Source organism: Neophocaena asiaeorientalis, unplaced genomic scaffold, assembly GCF_003031525.2.
Source record: "Neophocaena asiaeorientalis asiaeorientalis breed wild unplaced genomic scaffold, Neophocaena_asiaeorientalis_V1.1 scaffold78, whole genome shotgun sequence".
NCBI classification, from domain to species: Eukaryota; Metazoa; Chordata; class Mammalia; order Artiodactyla; family Phocoenidae; genus Neophocaena; species Neophocaena asiaeorientalis.
In genome coordinates this window covers 12,698,492-12,716,411 of record NW_020175018.1, presented here as the reverse complement: position 1 = coordinate 12,716,411, position 17,920 = coordinate 12,698,492, and the positions used below count along the sequence as shown (strand labels likewise).

Sequence of the window (17,920 nt, the reverse complement as noted above, 5' to 3'; positions counted from 1 at the left end):
AAAGGTCTACAATTTTTTTTGTTTTTTTTTTTTTTTTTTCTGGTCACCCCACAAACTGACCACATGGCATGACCTGCCAGGACGGAGAATGTCCACGGCTTCCTCTCTTTAGGGAGGTGAGCAGGGAGATGGGGGGAGGGGAGGTCTTTTTTTTTTTTTTTAACACCCCTCCTTTCTAACAGAATGTTGTACCACCACCCCCTGATTCAGTGGGCTGTGTTTGTATCTCTGTCCCAGCTTCTATTGTAGAAAATAACATTGTAAAGGGAAATCAGCCTAGTGTCAGTGTCTTGGTTTGGGGGGAAAAAAATTAAATGTTGCAGTTTTTGTTTGTTATGGCATGTTGGCTTTTGTTTGTTTTACTGAGTTGAAGTCGGGGTCACAGACGGCATCAGAAGGAAGCAGGATGTATAAGGTGACATGCTGGGGGTGGGGGAGATGTCGGTGGCCAGGTTCTCAAAGTCCTGACTGTAGTTATGAGAATTACCACCAGTTATTACTCCAGATTCCTGGGGAGGAAACGGATGCCCAGAAGGGCAGTTTCTTGCCAGTCTCACACCTACGAGGTGGCAGCTCTGACCTCAGAGCCCAAGTTCTAACCTCCCTAGAGTCAGGTAGCCTCTAACAGGCATGCCTGAGGACAAACAACTGTGCCTCAGTTTTCTCAGCTGCAAATGGGGTTGTGAATCAAATGAGAAAGTGGGTATACAGGCCTTCCTAGGGAGCTAGACACTGGGAGGTGCCGAGCATTTCCCCAGCCTCTCTAAAGCCACAGGCCAGCACCGTCTCCAGGCCGGGACCACCCCTCACTCTCTGCCCCTGACTCAGAAGAGCTGACTTAGCCAGGCTCCGGGAAAGGCAAGTCACCCTGGGCCTTTAATGAGCTCAGAGGTGGCAGGAATCCTCAGGGCTTTGGACAAGCCAGAAGGGACCAGACTACGAGGCCTTGTCCCTGCCACAGCACTGCATTGTCCCCAACCTTTCTTAGTGCTGATGCCCACTCATGGCCTTTGTAAACCCTGGAGGCTGATTCTCAGTCCCTTCCTCTGTTCTGTGCACACCTGGGGAGGGAAAAGGTGGCTCCTGGCTGAGCTCAAATTCTCCTGAGATAGAGAGGGAAGGAATTGGGCTGTAGGCTAAAAAAAGGTTGCTCCTTTGGAACACAATAATGCTTAGTGAAAAATCAGTATACAAAGTGGTAGGGGGAAAAAAGTCCCTCTCAGCTTTGTGATGGGCTTGGACGACCCAAGGAGACAGATGCTGCCAGCAGGAGCACGTCATGCCCGGTTCAGACCCGATCTCTGTGTGCCCCTGCCCCCCAAGTGAAGATAACACACGGAGAGCCTCCACACAACCCCTCAGGAGGCCTGGAGTCTCCACATGCTGTCCTCTGTAGCATTCCAGAAGTCACCAAAATTTCAAAGCTGGTTGACTGATTCAAAGCTCTTACTTGTGCCAAGCCTCACTCTGGGCACTGGGGATACAGCAGTGACCACAGATGCTAATCTCAGGGAGCTCACAGTCACGTGGGCCAGATCAACAAGTAAATCAGCTAATTAAAACGCAGTGATAAGTGTCATCCTGGAGCCACACTTGGGGCTATGGAGCGGAGGAGGGAACCCTGCCCAGCTGTGAAGGTCACTTCCCTGGCATGTGTGGCATCCCAGTGAGACCTGATGCGGGAGAAGCAGCCAGCCCCATGAGCTGTGAGGAGACAGTGTTCCGGACCTCGGAGCTGGAGGAGACATTGAAGATGATCTGGCCTCCAAGCCTAGGGAGGGGCCTACACACCGGCCCAGTCCAAAGACCTGTCTGGGCTGCGGGACACCCAGGGCCCGAGAGGCAGATGGTGAAGGAAGGGAGGGTCACCCTAGCCTCATTCATGCAGTGAAGAGAGGACACCCGAAGGGTCGCCAGGGAAGCCTGGCATGGTAACGGGGTGCCCTCTCACAGCCAGTCGAAATCCTCCCCATCCCTGGGGGCCCCAGCCAGCCCCTCCTCCCACCCCAGGCCGGTCGGTGAACTTTTTCTGCACCCTACCCTCAACAGACAAATTAGGGCCTCGGGACCAGGAAGTAGTGCCCTCGGGTTCTGAAGTCGGCTACACCACTGACTCAGACTGTGGTGTCCTGCAAGAGCGCGCCCCTCTCTGAACCTCATTTTCCCCATCGGAAATATGGGACTTCCGGCCACCCACCCCCATCCCGCTCTGGCTATGGGACTCTGGGACATCGAGAGACGGGCTTTTGTTCTCGGGCGAGTTCGACAGGACTGAGACCACAAATGCCAGCTAGACTGGGTTCTCCCCCGCCCCCCCCTCTGTCCCATTCCCTAGAGATTCGGGAACGCGGCCCACAATGCCCTTGAGAAACTACATTTCCCGATATGCAAAGGGAAGGCGGTGCCTGCCTGTCTCGGGCGACGTGGTCCTGGACCGGCCTAAGGACTACGACTCCCGGCGTGCCCCGCGGCCCAAGGCCAGAAGGGCCCGGATCCGGAACCGGATGAGGCTTGCTGCTCCAGTGCCCGCAGCGCGGGGGAAATGGTGAGCTTGGGCCCGAGTACGGGGAACGGGGGCGTCTGGGGGTGGGGTCCTGGGTCTGCTCAGGAGCTGGGACTTGAGTACTCGGATCCGGCATCGCTCTCCCGCCGGTCCGTCGTACGGGTGATAGGTCTTGGCCCGGCGCTCTCTCCCGGCCTAAAATTGACCTAGTCCTCCACGTCAGATACGTCAGCTGAGTGAATGGGCGTAACCAGGCTGCAACGCCCCCCTTCTTTAGTGCACCTAAATGGAGCATCACTGCCTCAGTTGAGTTCTCCCTTTTCTGCAGGCCACGGGAACAGACCAGGTGGTGGGACTCGGCCTCGTCGCCGTTAGCCTGATCATCTTCACCTATTACACCGTCTGGGTGATCCTCTTGGTATGTGTGCTGCCCCGTCCTCTCTCACCTCCCATCCCTGGATCTTGAGGCCAACTCCTAACATCATTTAAGCAGCTGCAATGTGACAGGTGCCGTGCTGGGTGCTTTACCTGCACACCTCACGAAAGCTCCAGAACAGCACTATGAGGAAGATGCTAGCGGTGTCCCCCATTTTATACACGAGGAAGCGAAAGCGCAGGGGGAAGCCTCAGGCTCAAGGTGGAAAACTTAACCACTACACTGTAAAGTCCTGTCCTTGATTTGCTCTGCCTTTGATGGGAGTTCTAGTTCTTCTCGTTATCCTGCGGGCCCCTGGGCATGACAGGTGCCAGTGGATTTTGTGAGAGTTTTTAGGATTTTTCTTTTCCCTGTGGGGAAATGTCTTGGTTACTGCTTTAAAAGTGTAGTGTTTGGAAGGCAAAATCTTGCAGAACTTGGGATCCTTTGGAGAAAAATGTTGGTAAAGAAGACTTTGGAGCCCAGGTTGGGAATCATTCGAGGATTCCTCAGGTACCCTTTGCCCCTGCTAAGCTGCGGGGGCCTTAGGGCAAGTCCTTTGTCTTCTGTTCCCTGCCAGGTCCCCAGCCCCAGCTTAGGGCAGGCACCAGGCAAGTGCCCAGTACACAACTATTAGATAAATGAAGGAAGGGAACAAACCAAGTCACCCTAAATGCCATCATCTTAAAGAAAAGCAAATGCAGTCTCAGTGCTTTGGTGGGGTCAGCCCCAGAGATGGAGGAGGTGGGATGTTTGGGCTTGGGGAGCTGAGCAGGGCGGGGAATGCTCACCAGAGCTCTGCCCTCAATGCCAGCCATTCATCGACAGTCAGCATGTCATCCACAAGTATTTCCTGCCCCAAGCCTATGCCGTTGCCATCCCACTGGCTGCCGGCCTCCTGCTGCTCCTGTTTGTGGGTAAGTTCCCCCAACCCTGGGCAGCGTGTCTGAGGGACCCCATGACCCTCTCCCAGCCCTGAACATGCTGCTACACTTTGTCACTGGCTGTATGTCTCCGTGAGGCTCCTTGCCCCCAACTCATCCCCTGGGGTTTCCCTGTTCATCCTTCAGGGCTTTAAGTCAGTCTTCCCGATGCCCCAGGCTCACTGGACTCTAGTGGGATGTCTCCCTTTTTCCTGCTCCCTCCACCACCGCCATCACTCTGCTCACACCTCCATCACCTCTCACCCCCTGGTCACCCCGGTTCAAGATCCCTGCACCTGTCTGTCTCCCAGGGTCTAGTCCTTAAGGGGCAAGGACTGTTGCTTTATCATTGCTGTTTACTCAGCCCCCGGCACAAGCTGTGGCACTGAGTTGGTGCTCAAGAAAGTGGTTTGGATGCATCAACAATCAGATGTCTGGATGATGGGATGGGTGGATGATGGATGCTGAGTGGGTCAGTGTGTAGGTAGGTGGGTAGGTGGTTGACTCGGTGAGTAGACGGATAGTTGAGTGGATCTTATTCCCTGTAGAATTGGAGGCGCTAAACTCAGCAAATTGCCTGTAGTAGGCACCCGGCTGATGTTTTTTGAATGAATGGGTTGATGTGTGGCTTGATGAACAACTGGGGAGATGACCAGGTGGCCTGGAGTGTGGTTGGGTAGGTGCTTGGCCCCCTGTGTGGGTCACTCTCCCATGCTGTGTCCTGCTCTGGCCTCCCAGCAACCCTGCGCTTTCTTTCTTGACCTTTCTGGTCTGTGTATTCCAGGCGTGTTCATCACCTACGTGATGCTGAAGAATCAGAAGGTGACCAAAAAGGCTCAGTGAAGGCCCAGCACGGATGAGGCTGCCGGCGCCTTCTCTGCTTCTTCTCCAGGGCAGGCCAAGGGTGGGGGCCCAGAGGACCCATCCAGGCACTGAGGGCCCCTCAAGCCTGGCTACCCTGCAGACACCCTTGTGGGATGGAGCTGCTCAGGACTCACCCCTGACTGACCAGAGCCCCTGCTCACCCTTCCAGAAGCCAGGAGGGAGGAGTCCCTGGAAGTCTCGCTCTCACCCTCTTCAGGTTCAGGGCCTGGAAAACGCCGGTCCTCCCCACCTCACTTTTCAGACTCCCTGTCGCTTTTTCCTCTGGCTTCTACACTCTTGCCTCAGTTTCCCTCATGTCACATGCTGTTGCTGGACTTGGCAGGTTCTGGGGCGTCACGAGACCTCTCCCCCCATGTCCTGCTCCTCCACAAAGGCAGCTTTCCCGGGTCTGACATACCCCAGACCCCACAGGGATTTCTGGACCTGGAAAGCCTAGGGGGAGGCCTGACAGGCCCCAGAGCCCATTAGGGTGGCCACACGGGGGGCCCCCTGGATTGACCGCTTCTCACGGAGGCCCAGCCCCCCAGCCTCAGTGCTGGCCTGTTGGGGAGAGCTGAACAATAAACGGTGGTGGTGCGTTTGTCTCAGTGCCGTCCCTGACCAGGGGGCTGGGCCGCTCAGGGGCTGGAGAGGGGCTGGGCGCGGCCTCTGCGTTGGTCTCGGGTCGGGAGACCCTGGTGTGTGCGGTTGGTGCCTCAGATGCCTCCTGGATCATCTGTGTGCTGGACACAGGATAAAGCAGGGACCGGGACCGGGACTGATGCGGGTCTGGCCTGGCGCAGCTGATGGCTGGGGGGTCTGTGGGGGCACGGCAATCTGCCAGACGCCACATCAGCCTCTACCAGGTCTCCCCCGTGCCAGCCTAGACAGCTGGCACTGGTATTTTACGGACCCTCAGGCTAGTCCCCGAAAAGCCAAGCCTGTCATCTGTCTCTTGTACCCCGCAGCCCAACTTAGCGTGGCTCTGAGCAGAGGGCTGTTATGAGCCAGAGCAGGGCTGGTCCCACTGTGTTCAGGTTAACCGGCACAGGCCCCAGCCTTAGTCCCTGGCATCCCACCATGCCCCACTGGGCAGCCAGCTCTCCCATTCACAGTGTGAGCCTCCACCCCTCACACCTTGGACATTCATTTTTCCTCCGTTAGCAAAGGTGTCCCCCTCATCAGAGAAGAGAGACCAACTGCAGGCGCACCTGCCCTGTCCTTACCTGTCTCTCTCTCCATCTTCCAGTCCAGGCAGAGCTGCCCACCTGGACTCTGGGTCCTGTCCTCTCCCACTGCTATAGCAGGAGCCTCCTGTCTGATGATCCCTCTCAAGGGAACAGCCTCTGCCTTTCAACAAGGTCCCCCAGTGTTAAATGAACATGTTACGGGCTCCGTTTAAGGGACCCTCCATCAACCCAGTAATTCCCTCCGGGTCTCTCCCGCACTTTCCCCTCCACAGCCAAACTTCCCAAAAGGGTATCCACACCTGCTTCCTGCATTTCCTCACCCCTGCTGTGCGTGGCAGCATTCCAGGTGGGCTGCACTCACCACCCGTGATGTGCAGTCTTTAAATCCAAAGCACATTTCCTTGACCCCTCTGCTACATTTGGCCGGTGACCTCCCCCCGGGACATCCTCAGATGCTGGATGACCCGTTCTCCTACTTTATGCTCTCTCTGGCACTCATGCTCCTCTGCCCTGAGAGGGTGGGTTCCTCGGGACTCATCACAGGCTGTTTCACCCCACACTCTTCTGGGTGACCTCATCCTTACCCAGGCTCACCTCTAGCCCAGCTTTCTTCTGAGCCCCAAAGTACTGCACGTGCACCAGCTGCCCACCTGAGATCCCCATCGGCTGTTGTAGTGACACCTCAAATCCATCCTGTCATGATCTGAATTCTCAGACTTACCCAGTCTCCCCCCGCACAAATCTGGCTCTCCCGTTGTGCCCTGCCTTAGCATCATCATCCTGTATCCCTGACCCACAGCCAGAAGCCTGGCAGACATCACTGACCTTGGCTTTCCTCTTCCACCCCCCGATCCACATGACCCCAAATCCTGTCAATTCTCCCCTTACCCCGTCACCTTTCAGATACAAAGCCACTGTCCCCTGCCCTAAATCACCAAAGGCTTCCTCACTGCTCTCCCCTGCCCACAATGGCCCGCTCCAATCTGACTGCACTACAACCAGTGGCCTTTTGAAAACATCTGAGCATCTTTTCTTTTTTTAATTTTTAGCTGCACCACGCTGCACGCGGGATCTTATTTCCCCAACCAGGGATCGAACACGCACCCCCTGCAGTGGAAGTGCAGACTCTTAACCACTGGACTGCCAGGGAAGTCCCTGAGCTTTTTTTTTTTTCTTTTTCTGAGAATCTTTCTCACACACTTACAATGTTTCTCTGGGTTCCTGTCCCCCTCCCTCCCATGGCCGGCCGACAAGAGCCTGCATGCTTGCTTGAGCTCTCCTCACTCCAGTCACACTGGCCTTTCATTTCCTGGGACTCACTGAGGTTCTCTGCACATCCTACTCACATTGGTTCAGCATGTACTTCTCAAACACTGGTTTGTGCAAGGTACTGAGCCAGGGAAGGAGCCTGGCATGGTTCCTGCCCTCCTGGCACTCCCACTCTGGGTGGGGGAGGGGAGATATAATAAACAAATAAATGAACAAGACAGTCTCTGACAGTGTTAAGTGTGATGAAAAATAAAGCGATGTGATCATGACCGAAGGGAGGGGACACTTAGAGTCGGGCAAGGTGATGAATAAAGCAAATCAAGTGGAGGGTGGAGGTGGGGGAGGATTTCAGGCAGAGGGAACAGCACCTGCAAAAGCCCGGAGGTGTGAGTTCGGTGGCCAAGGGCCAGCCGGGAGCCTCTGTGACCGTGTGCTGGGTGCAGGGACAGTGATTTGAGATGGGGCTGGAGAGTGGGCGGATGGGCCTGGGGCCACGCCGAGATGTTTGGACTTTGTTCCAGTGCCGTGGGAAGCCACTGGAGGCTTAGAGCGCGCGAGTGACATCATGCGATTTATGCTTTTAAAGGCTCACGCTGGCAGCTGTGTTCCTCTCTCTCACTCACCACTAAAATCCGCTTCCCCCCCACGCCACCCCGGCCTACACTGCTCCCGGCCCATAGTGAATGTTCAAAATAAGTGTTGAATGAATGCACGCCCCTGACTTCCTGTGTGACCTGGAGGTAGTCACTTCTCTCTCTGGACCTTAGTTTCCTCACCCGAAATACGGTCGGTGGGAATTTCACGCCAGGGTGTGTGGGCGGGACTGGATTTAGGTTACCCGCCTCCCCGAGCGCCCCGAGACCTGAGTCTCCCACCCCAGGAAGGGAATGTGGGTCTTCCCCCGGTGGGGACCTTAACCAACGCGCGGCGGCCCTGCCCAGCCCTGGACCGCGGTCCGAAGGGTGCTGCAGCCCCAGGGGCGGGACCCGCAGGCGACCCCCAGCGCCCCGGCTCGGATTGGGTGCAGCCGTGACCTGCACCACTCGATTGGTCGATCCAGAAGCAGGGGCGGGGCCTAGCTCCTGCAGCGGGGCGGCCCGGCAGCTGGGGACGCGGCCAGAGCCCGGGGAAGCCGCTGCGGGGGCGATGGCCGCGCCGAGCCCGGGGCCCCACGAGGTAGGTGCAGACCCGAGAGTGGACAGGAAAGGAAAGGGTTGGAGGGCAGGGGCAGGACCTCCCCTCCCCGTGCAGGGCGAACACACCCCCATCCAAGCCCTGAAGGGGTCCTGCACTGGGCGGGACTGGGACACGCCCCACATGGGGCCGCAGGTCTGAAGCGGGGAGTCCGGCGGGTATCCCCCGAGAACTTCCTCAGTTTCCTCATCGGGAAAATGGAGACAATGATAAAAGCTTCTCCTTCATGGGGCTGTTAGGAGGTCAAGCTCTCAGACAGTGCTGGGCACATGGTGGGCGCCCAATGCGAAGGGGTCAGCAGCTATGATCTCAGCTTCGTGCTGACCCTCCGCGCTGGCCTGGAGGAACTCGGCATAGACGAGTGGAATAGTTGACTGAATCACTGACATCACAGCTCCTACTATAAGGAGTTCCTGTGAAGGATGCTCAATCTCAACAGTAACAACAGTTAATACCTGCCACGAAGGAGTTACTATAGTTCTCATTTTACAGAGGAGAAAACGAGGTGCAGAAAGGTTAGGTGATCTACCTAAGCTAGTGAGAGGTTGCAGAACAAATGCTCTACCTACTGATAATAAACATCACTATTGTGGGTGCTGACTGCATGCCAGGTACTGTCCCCTCACAACACCCAGCGAGGTGGGTACCAGCCTTATCTGCATTTTACAACTGAGGAAACTGAGGCAGAGAGGGATGAGGGGTGAGCTGACAAGCAGTGGATGTGGGACTCAGACCAGGGTCTCTCACCTGTGGGATGCTTGCTGCCTCAGGCTCATTGCTTCTGGTGCCTCCCACCCCAGGTCCTGACCCCCTCCCCAGAGGCTGGACACAGAGCTGCCACCTCGAGCTCTGGCCGCCGTGGCCTCCTCTGGCGTCTACGACACAAGCAGTCTCGCTTAGGCCTGTTTGAGATTGGCCCAGGGCATGAGCTGCACCAGCTGACGTGTATGATGCAGGCAGGGCTGTGGGCTGCCACTCAAGTGTCCATGGACCACCCGCCCACGGTGAGTGGCCAGTCTGTCCCATACACCTCCACAGCACCGACAGCAAGACCAGGCTGATGCCCTGTCCTGCTAATACTGCAGGGCTGGGGAACAGAGCGGGCTAGATAGAAGGAGAGGAAGGCAGGGGCTTGGTGCAGGGAGGGAGGGACATTCTGAGGTGGGGGCTGAGGCCAGGAAGCCAGAAAGCCCAGGGTGTGTGGGGAGTGCGAGAAAGCCCCTGACCCGGGTGGTTGATGTGTGATCTAGGTGGGTCTCTGCCTCTCTTTGGGCTTCAGTGTCACCTCTGTATAATGGATGGGAGGGATTGTACTCCTTGGTCTCTGAGGCCCTCCCGGTTCTGCCAGGGTGTGTGGTTAAGGGACCCTGCCCCCACCCCACCAGCCCAGCCCATCCTCCCCGGAGCTTAGGCTGGGGCCAGGCTGGCTCAGCAGAAAGGGTCGCCCACTGCAAGCTCAGCAGCTGGACGGCCCGGGTGAGCATGTATGTTGTTTGTGTGTGTGCATACATGTGCACAGTGTGACCACATCCTGTGAGCCAGGTCCTAGCACAGGACCTGGAGGTCCAGGGAGAGAGTAGGAGTCCTCTAAATCTCATCACCTGCTGAAAATCTTCCATGGCTCCCCAATACTCAGCCTGGCCTCACGGTCCTGCTGGCTCAACCCCAAGGGCCAACTGTCCAGCCTCCTCCCCAGTCCATCCTGACTCGCTTCAGTCACTCAGGCTCTCCTTCCCTTCCTGGTGGCCACCACTGCTGTTCCCGCTCCTGTGAGCACCCTGCTCCTCCTCTCCACTGCCCTTAAGATTTCAGCTTAGGGGCACCTCCTCCAGGAAGCTTTCTCTGATCCTGCTTCTCCCAGCTGAGTCAGACAGTCCTAGGCTTCTAGGCCATCCCCTTTGACTGGGAGGGCATCTGGCGACACTTTGGCCAACGTGTGTCTGGGCACATGCGTCAGGCTCTAGCTCAGAGACTGGTGCTGGGGACCCAGCAGTGAATGAGACACACCTAGGACCTGCCTTGGGTTACTCTCCTCCTCCCTCCAGCTCTGGGAGGGCTGGCAGTCTATCTGCCCAACTCAGGCACACCCAGAGTGGTCCCCACTGGCTGGAGGAGAGGAACGGGGGTGAGGCCAGGTACAGGATGCTTGGAGACCCTGGGCTGGCACTGGGGGGTTGAGACTTGCCCTGAGCCCCTCTGCTCCTTGCTACAGGGGCTGCCCACAGAGGAGGATTTCTCCGAGGTCCTGACCCAGGTTCACGAGGTAGAAAGCCCGAGTGCTGCATGGGAGGGGGTGTGTTCTGCTCCTCTCCTCAGTTTCCCCATCTGTGCAGTGGGAATGACGGCTTGCCCCGGGGCTTTGCAGGAGGGGTGTGCTTACCCTGACCCTCCCGCGCCAGAGCCAACTGCACACACCTGAGCCCCAGGGACACTCTCGGGGCTGCTCTTCCTTTCCGCAGGGCTTCGAGCTGGGCACCCTGGCTGGCCCCGCCTTCGCCCGACTGCGGCGCTCCCTAGGGCTGGCAGAGGAGGACTATCAGGCTGCGCTGGGTCCCGGCGGCCCCTACCTGCAGTTCCTCAGCACCTCCAAGAGCGAGGCCAGCTTTTTCCTGTCGTGAGCTGGTGGATGGGGTGGGGAAAGGGTGCGAGAGGTGTCCGGGGCGGAGGGGGGCTCTTGAGGAGAGAGACAGCATGGCCAGGTCAGGGTGGGTCAGGGCCGGATAGCGGTCAGATGGAAGAGGAGAGACTGGGGGCGAGGGCAGGAGGCGAGAGGGGCGGTGCGGACGCGGCTCCTGCCCCACCTGGTCAGTGACCTCTCCGTCCCGCCCCCCAGCCACGACCAGCGCTTCTTCCTGAAGACCCTGCGGCGCCGGGAGGTGCGGGCGCTGCTCGCCCACCTGCCCCGCTACGTGCAGCACCTGCAGCGGCACCCACACTCGCTGCTTGCGCGGCTGCTGGGTATGACCGGCCAGGGACCCGGGACTGCGGGACGAGGGGAGGGGTGAAGAGAGAGAGCGAGTAGGGGAGGAGGTCAGGGAGTGGGCGGTTCCAGGACGGGGGGCGTAGGGTACCTGAGCCCGAGCAGGGTGGAGGGGACTGGACAGGAGGCGGGGCCGGCTGGGGGCAGAGTTCAGTGGGGGGGCGGGTCCTAGACAGCAACGTAGGAGGGCGGGGGTCTGTGGGCGGGGCCAAGACCTCGGGCGGGGCCCAAAGGGGGCGGGGTTGGGATTGAATAGTCCCGAGAGGAGGGTATATGGGCAGGGCTAGGCCTGGGGGACACGGCATCTTTGGGGCTAAATTTAGAAGCGGGTCGACTTGGGACACCACCCCAAGCTGGGGAAGGGGTCTGGGGGCGTGGCCTGGAGGCTCGGGATGCGGCGGATCGCGAGAAGGAGGCATGGCCTGGAACTGGGGCAGGATGCACCCGGCGTTGCCGAGTTTGGGGCCTCTCTACCTGACGCTCTCTCCCTTTCCAGGAGTGCACAGTCTGCGGGTGGCCCGGGGAAAGAAGGTGGGTGAGGCCGAGGTGAGGGGGCCGGGCCGGATGGGGCGGCTGGAGGGTGAGATCCTGTCCTCCCTCACTCCCTACCCCCGTCTCCAGAAATACTTCATCATCATGCAGAGCGTCTTCTATCCCACCAGCCGCATCTCCGAGAGGTGAGTCGGCCTCCCCGCCCCACCCAGAATGTGCCACCTGAAGCACCCACACTCACTAGACAGACAGCGAAACTGAGGCGCAGGGAGGAGAAGGGACGTTACCAAGATCTCCTGACGGGTCGGAGACAGTGATTCTCAGGACCAGCATCTCCTGAGCACTCAGTATGCCATGGGCGCTGTGTTGAGACATATACATTCATCATTTTCCTTATTCCCAGAACAACTCTTGAGGGGTAGCTGTCCTTATCATCCCCATTTTGTCGATGAGAAACTGAGGAGGGGAAAGCCACACAGCTACTAGATGAGGAGCAGGGATTCAAACTAGCCTCTGATTGCAGGTGGCCCTCTGAGCCTCCTAGCCCTGCCTCTGCCTGCGAGCTCCACGCTGATGCTCTCCCAGGGCGCGGACTTCACTCATGCCCTCTGTTGCTGCGTCTAGGGTTGGGCCCCTCTGTCTGGGATACCCCAGGGATGACAAGGTGCCAAGAGGCAGTTACAGGCAGGAGTAAAGTCTGGACTGGACGTTCAAGGGCCTGAGTTGGAATCCCTGCTCTGCCCTTTACTCACTGTGTGGTCTTGGGCAAATTAAAAACAAAACAAAACAAAACAAAAAACCTCTCTGAGGCTTTTTCTTCATCTCTAACACGGGGACAGTAACGGACTGGGGTTGTGCTGAGAATCTGGACGGTCACCCAGTGGAAGCTCTTGTTTCTTATTACCTCGTGAGTTCCCTGTATGTCTCAAGTCTGTATAAGGTTGAATTCTGTCTCCCGCACCCCTCACTTCCCAGGTATGACATCAAGGGCTGCGAGGTGAGCCGCTGGGTGGAGCCCGCCCCTGAGGGCAGCCCCCTTGTCCTGGTGCTGAAAGACCTCAACTTTCAGGGCAAGACCATCAACCTGGGTGAGCCACGGGGGCGGTCACTACCTGCTCTTCCTCCATTTAGAGTGAAGTTAGAAGGGTGTCCCTGGCTCCCAGCCGCTCCGCGGCATGTGGGATCTTCCCGGACCGGGGCTCGAACCCGTGTCCCCTGCATCGGCAGGCAGACTCTCAACCACTGCGCCACCAGGGAAGCCCCCCTGCCTGAGTCTTTAAGAGCCTAGATTCTGGAGTCAGGCAGAGAATCCTAACTCCACAGCTTTCTAGCTAGGTGACCAAGGCAAATTACAGATGAGTTCCCTCATCTGTGAAATGGGACAGTAATGACATCTGCCCTTCTAGGGCAGATGTGTGTGGAGCCCTCAGAAACTTGCCTGGCACACAACGAGCACTCAGGTGGGGGCACTGATGCTCCGGCAGGGCCCCAGCGGAGCTGGCTACTCCGCCAGATGGAACTGGACACCGCCTTCCTCCGGGAGCTCAACGTGCTGGATTACAGCCTCCTGATGGCCTTTCAGCGTCTCCATGAGGATGAGCAGGGCCCGAGCAGTGGCCTCATCTTCCGCACAGCCAGGTGGGCCCCCCAGAGGCAACAGCAATAATGAGGTGATGAGAACATGGAAAAGACAGTGTAGTGGGGGAACAGCACAGGCAAAGGCTCGAAGACTGAAAAGTGCAGTGTTTGTGTGGATGTGTGTACGTGTGTGTGTGTGTGTGTGTGTGTAACGTGGAGGGCTGGAGAAGCCTAGCCGGCAGGGGTGGCAGGCACAGATGGATCTCAGCAGAAGAAAGACCAGGTGAAATCCAGTTGAGCTTTTGAAGAATCTGCCCATTTTCCAGAAGGAGATGTGGAGCCATTGAAGGTTTCAGACCTATTTAATTTTTGCCTTAGAAAGAGCCCTTGCCCCTTAACTCGGTCATTTCACTTTGAGGACCCCGAAGTCATCACCACTGGCACCATCACCTTGTTGCCTCCTCTTGCATGCAGCCAATCTTTGCATGCTGACTATGAGCCTCATTGAGAGGATGGGCTCATTCCCATTTTAGAGATGTGGAAACTGAGCCTCAGAGAGAGGAAGTGAAGTTGTAGAATGACTTTTGAGGATTCATGTTAGTACTTGGTTAGTGACTTGCATTTCAGTCCTCCAAGGCCCACATCTGTGGTTGAACCGAATTACTCAGGGTTTAAGACAGGCACTTCAAGGAAATAAGTTCATTGATCCAGTGGGTGGACAAGTGAAAAATGATGTCCACTCACTAGCCCCCATCCCCACCCCTTGGAGGAAGACCTTGGGATGGGTGAGTCTTGGGCACAACCCAAGGTAATGGCTTGGTGGGCACATCCTGACCAGATGGTGGAATGCCTGCCATGGGGCACAGAATTCACCAAGTCTGCCCATCCAACCTAGGTCAGCTTCTCCCTTGCCCTCTACCCCCAGATAGTGCTCATATTACAGCCGTCATTCAGCAGGTAAACCCAAGTGTGCATAGGACGGTTGTTTTTCCATGCTGCCTGGTAAAAGGTCACAGCTACAGCCCCACCTCCACCCAGTTCCCAGCCCCTCATTCAGAACCCACCACACCCAGGTTAACCCTGGCACTGCAGAGAGTACCAGCGCTCTGTTGGGCTCCCAGACCACTCGGTTCTGATTGGTTGGTGCTTGGGTGGGACTTTCTTTGATTGGTTTCTTTCCCCCAAGACCTGGGCAGGGAAGGGATAAAGCCCTCAGCGACCCCGCCCTGCGACCCCCACTCCCAAACCCCCACCATCACAAGAGGACGACGTTAGGGGACTGAGCCTGCTTCTGGTTGGGATTGGGGGCCCAGCCAGAGGCACCTTCTGATTTGGAATACAATTTGAGGCAAAAAGACACACCATCTGCAAACTTGGGTTGGACTTTGTCTGCAAGGTTTCAACTCTGCCACCCTGAAACTCCAGGGTTGGATAACCCCAAACAGCAGTTGAGGAAGTACCCAAATATGGGACTTACCCAAAACGATGTGGCACATAAGTGCAGAGCCAGAGTCTGTGTGACCCAAATGCTCTAGACCAGCGCTACCCAGTAGAAATTTAATGCGGGCCACACATGTAGTTTTAAATTTTCTAGTAGCCTCATTTTTAAAAGTAAAAAAGAAATAGGTAAAAATAATTTTAATAACGTATTTCACTGACTTCGTACATCCAAACTTTTATCATTTCATCATCTAATCAATATAAACATTTATGAGATACTTTACATTCTTTTTCTCACACTGCTTTGGAAATCCAGTATGTGTTTTATACCTACTGCTCATCTCATCTGGGACTGGCCGCATTTAAGTGCTCAGGGCCACATATGGCTGGCTGCTGGCTGCATAATGGACAGCTCAGCTTCAGACCGTCAACTGCCCTTTACTCAGCCGCCCAGTTTATCTGACATCACAGGTCCGGGCACACGGGAGGTGTGGGAATGACCCAGGGGCAGCATGGCCATGCTGACAGGGTCCATTGGCTGGGGCTCCCTGGAGGAGGTGGTAACCTCACCCTCCTGTCTGCCCCCAGGTCTATGAGAGGGGTACAGAGCCTGGAGGAGCCGGAAGCCCAGAACCGCCGGCTGCTGCCCGACACCCCCAACGCCCTACACATCCTGGACGGGCCAGAGCAACGCTATTTCCTGGGCCTCGTGGACCTCGCCACAGTCTACGGGCTCCGCAAGCGGCTGGAGCACCTGTGGAAGACGCTGCGCTACCCAGGCCGGACCTTCTCCACCGTCAGCCCAACTCGCTACGCCCGTCGCCTCTGCCAGTGGGTGGAGGCGCACACCGAGTGACCGGAGCCCAGCCGCGCTCTCCCCACCTGGACAATGGTCGCCCACTGGGGACGCGGGTTCCAGCTTGGCCCGGGCAGAGGGTCGGGCTCTCCTCGCCTGTTGTTCCTCCTATTGGCCTCCAGAGGGCAGCATCCCCTAATTAATATTATGAACTCATTTTGCTGGGGATGCTGTGCCTGGCATTGTATCAGGGACTCCCTTACATTAGCTCATTTAATCCTCAAAAAAAAAAAAATGCTATTATTCTTTTTTTTTACAGACCATGAAATGAAGGCTCAGGGGGTGAAGGGACGGAGCTAGATCATTCAGCAATAAATGCTGGAACCGGGACACAACTATGACTTTTGGACTCAGGAGCCTGTATTCTTACTCACCAGCTCCCACAGCCCTGTCCTCATTGGGGAAGCGGGGAGGCTGAAGCCACCAAGCCCAGCCCCCTTGTCGTCCAGATGGGGAAACTGAGGCCCAAAGACTTTAAGGGGCTTAGTACGGGCAAGTGGCAAGGCCAGCCCAAGAACCCAGGCCTCCCAACCCCCTGCCCTGGCTCAAGCAGGGCCCACTGGCCTCCCTCTGGGGTGGCCCCCCTCACTCCTGCTCTTCTAGGATGCAGGTGGGAGGAGGTGGGGGAGTGGGGGGGCTTCAGCTCTGGGAAACATTAGACTGCGGTCCACTATGGATCTTGAGTAAGCTCTGCCCTCCTCTGGGAGTCACTTTTATCATCTGTGAAATGCGAGCAGGGGTTGGTGGTCAGATGGAGGGACCTGGACACACAGACATGACTGGGAGCAGAGAAGAAAATTGCCTGCATAGCCTGTGATCTTTCCTTCTCCCTCCTCCAGGAAACTCCAACTCTGCCTTTGGCCCCAGTCCAATCCGACCATGCCCAAGTGGCCCTTTCCTCTAGAGCTTCTCTGGGGCCTGGCTGTGTGATCAGGACAAGGTGCTAAACCTCTCTGTGCCTCAGTGGTCTAATCGTTAAAATGGAAACATTTAACTCATTAAATATTTATCGAGCACCTGCTATGTGATAAGCCCTCTGCTGGGAAATGGGGACGTGGGGTGGAGCAAGATGCATAGATTCCACCGCCACAGAACTCACAGTCGGTTGGGGGGGGGGACAGTGACAAAAGCAACCTGTGTGACAAAACCTTGCGAAGGAACGTGGGGCTGTGGAGCTCAGGGAAGGAGCCTCTACCTAATTATTTGATGGGTGGGTGTGCTCTAACCCCTTCACTGAGACCAGAAGAATCAGATGCAGCTCTGGGAGGGTCCCAAGCCAAGGACACAGCAAAGACCTGGAGTAAGAGACAGCCTGGCACTAGAGAGAAAAACATGACACTGTGGTTGGAGTTTGGGGCTGGGGGGACAGTGTGGTGGTGTAGGGGGCTTTGTGGGCCCATGGCTGATCCCTGGACTGGATGACTCCAGACCTTGGGAAATTCACTCACCCACCACTGCCATTCCATTGGCCTTGAGAGAAAAGGAGGAAAAATGGCTGGTGGGGGAAGGGAGAGGAAAGGGAAATCTTATGCTGCAGGGCTGGAGTGCGGGTTCCTGGGATATATATACACATATATAATTGACCTCACCCCTAGCTGCCTGGGTGAGTCTGGGTGATTACTCTACCTTTCTGAGCTGGCACAAGCCACAGAGCATTTCTTGTTCTGGCTCAGCAGGAAGCTGAGACATAGAGTGCATTAAGGTCATCACTAAGGAGGTGGGTGGGTCGTGGAGACTCTGGTGGGAGGGCAGCACAGCAGGAAACTGGGGTTTGGCCCTACATTTCCCTGGGATCTGGATCCAACAGGGCTGAGTCAGGGCCTGAGCCCTACGCTCATAGATGGGGATAGCTCAGCCCCTACCCACTTTGGGTCTCTGGCAATGGGCTGAGGCAGGGCCTGCGGCTGGAAAGGAAGTGGCTTGTCCAAGGTCTCACGAGGCCCAGGACTCCTGGCTCTTCTAACTGGCTCATTCAACAGACATTATCTAGCACTGAGTGTGTGCCAGGCACTGTGCCGGTGTTGGAAATGCCCTAAGAACATGACTGGCCTGACCGCCCGCATGGAGCTTAGAAGCTGGTGGGCAGATGGACCATAAACAAGAAAACCAGTTAATACACTGCATGATTTCAGAGTGTGACAAGTACTATGAAAAACATAAATCAGGTTGGGACAACAGGGATGGTGGTGCCGTGTTGGATAGAAAAGTTGGCAAGG

At 56.7% G+C, this 17,920-nt stretch overlaps 2 protein-coding genes across 3 annotated transcripts; both read left to right on the top strand.

Moving 5' to 3' along the window:
• The first annotated feature begins 2,484 nt into the window (after positions 1-2,484).
• On the top strand, positions 2,485-7,387 carry DPM2 (dolichyl-phosphate mannosyltransferase subunit 2, regulatory). Its single transcript, XM_024762671.1, has 4 exons — positions 2,485-2,545; positions 2,832-2,921; positions 3,733-3,835; positions 4,626-7,387. The coding sequence occupies exons 1-4, from the start codon at positions 2,543-2,545 to the stop codon at positions 4,682-4,684; spliced, it is 255 nt and encodes an 84-aa protein (XP_024618439.1). The 5' UTR covers positions 2,485-2,542; the 3' UTR covers positions 4,685-7,387.
• An 870-nt stretch (positions 7,388-8,257) lies between these two features.
• On the top strand, positions 8,258-16,034 carry PIP5KL1 (phosphatidylinositol-4-phosphate 5-kinase like 1). 2 transcript variants are annotated; one of them, XM_024762695.1, is made up of 10 exons: positions 8,258-8,340; positions 9,159-9,362; positions 10,571-10,621; positions 10,818-10,972; positions 11,192-11,316; positions 11,835-11,869; positions 11,960-12,015; positions 12,806-12,918; positions 13,315-13,468; positions 15,437-16,034. In XM_024762695.1, exons 1-10 carry the CDS (start codon positions 8,311-8,313, stop codon positions 15,702-15,704), a joined length of 1,191 nt encoding a protein of 396 aa, XP_024618463.1. In that variant the 5' UTR covers positions 8,258-8,310; the 3' UTR covers positions 15,705-16,034. The 2 variants fall into 2 exon arrangements, with proteins under 2 accessions (XP_024618463.1, XP_024618462.1); XM_024762694.1 differs by lacking the exon at positions 8,258-8,340 and having other exon boundaries at positions 9,078-9,362; positions 15,437-15,704.
• Positions 16,035-17,920: the final 1,886 nt, after the last annotated feature.

Excerpts from the sequence above, each read along its gene's own strand:
- PIP5KL1 (XM_024762694.1), top strand. The coding sequence starts at position 9,078 with ATGTGGGACTCAGACCAGGGTCTCTCACCTGTGGGATGCTTGCTGCCT. Across the intron at positions 10,973-11,191 it reads GAGGCCAGCTTTTTCCTGTC|CCACGACCAGCGCTTCTTCC; the intron begins GTGAGCTGGTGG and ends CCCGCCCCCCAG. Across the intron at positions 12,016-12,805 it reads ACCAGCCGCATCTCCGAGAG|GTATGACATCAAGGGCTGCG; the intron begins GTGAGTCGGCCT and ends CTCACTTCCCAG.
- DPM2 (XM_024762671.1), top strand. Across the intron at positions 2,922-3,732 it reads CCGTCTGGGTGATCCTCTTG|CCATTCATCGACAGTCAGCA; the intron begins GTATGTGTGCTG and ends CCTCAATGCCAG. Across the intron at positions 3,836-4,625 it reads CCTGCTGCTCCTGTTTGTGG|GCGTGTTCATCACCTACGTG; the intron begins GTAAGTTCCCCC and ends TGTGTATTCCAG.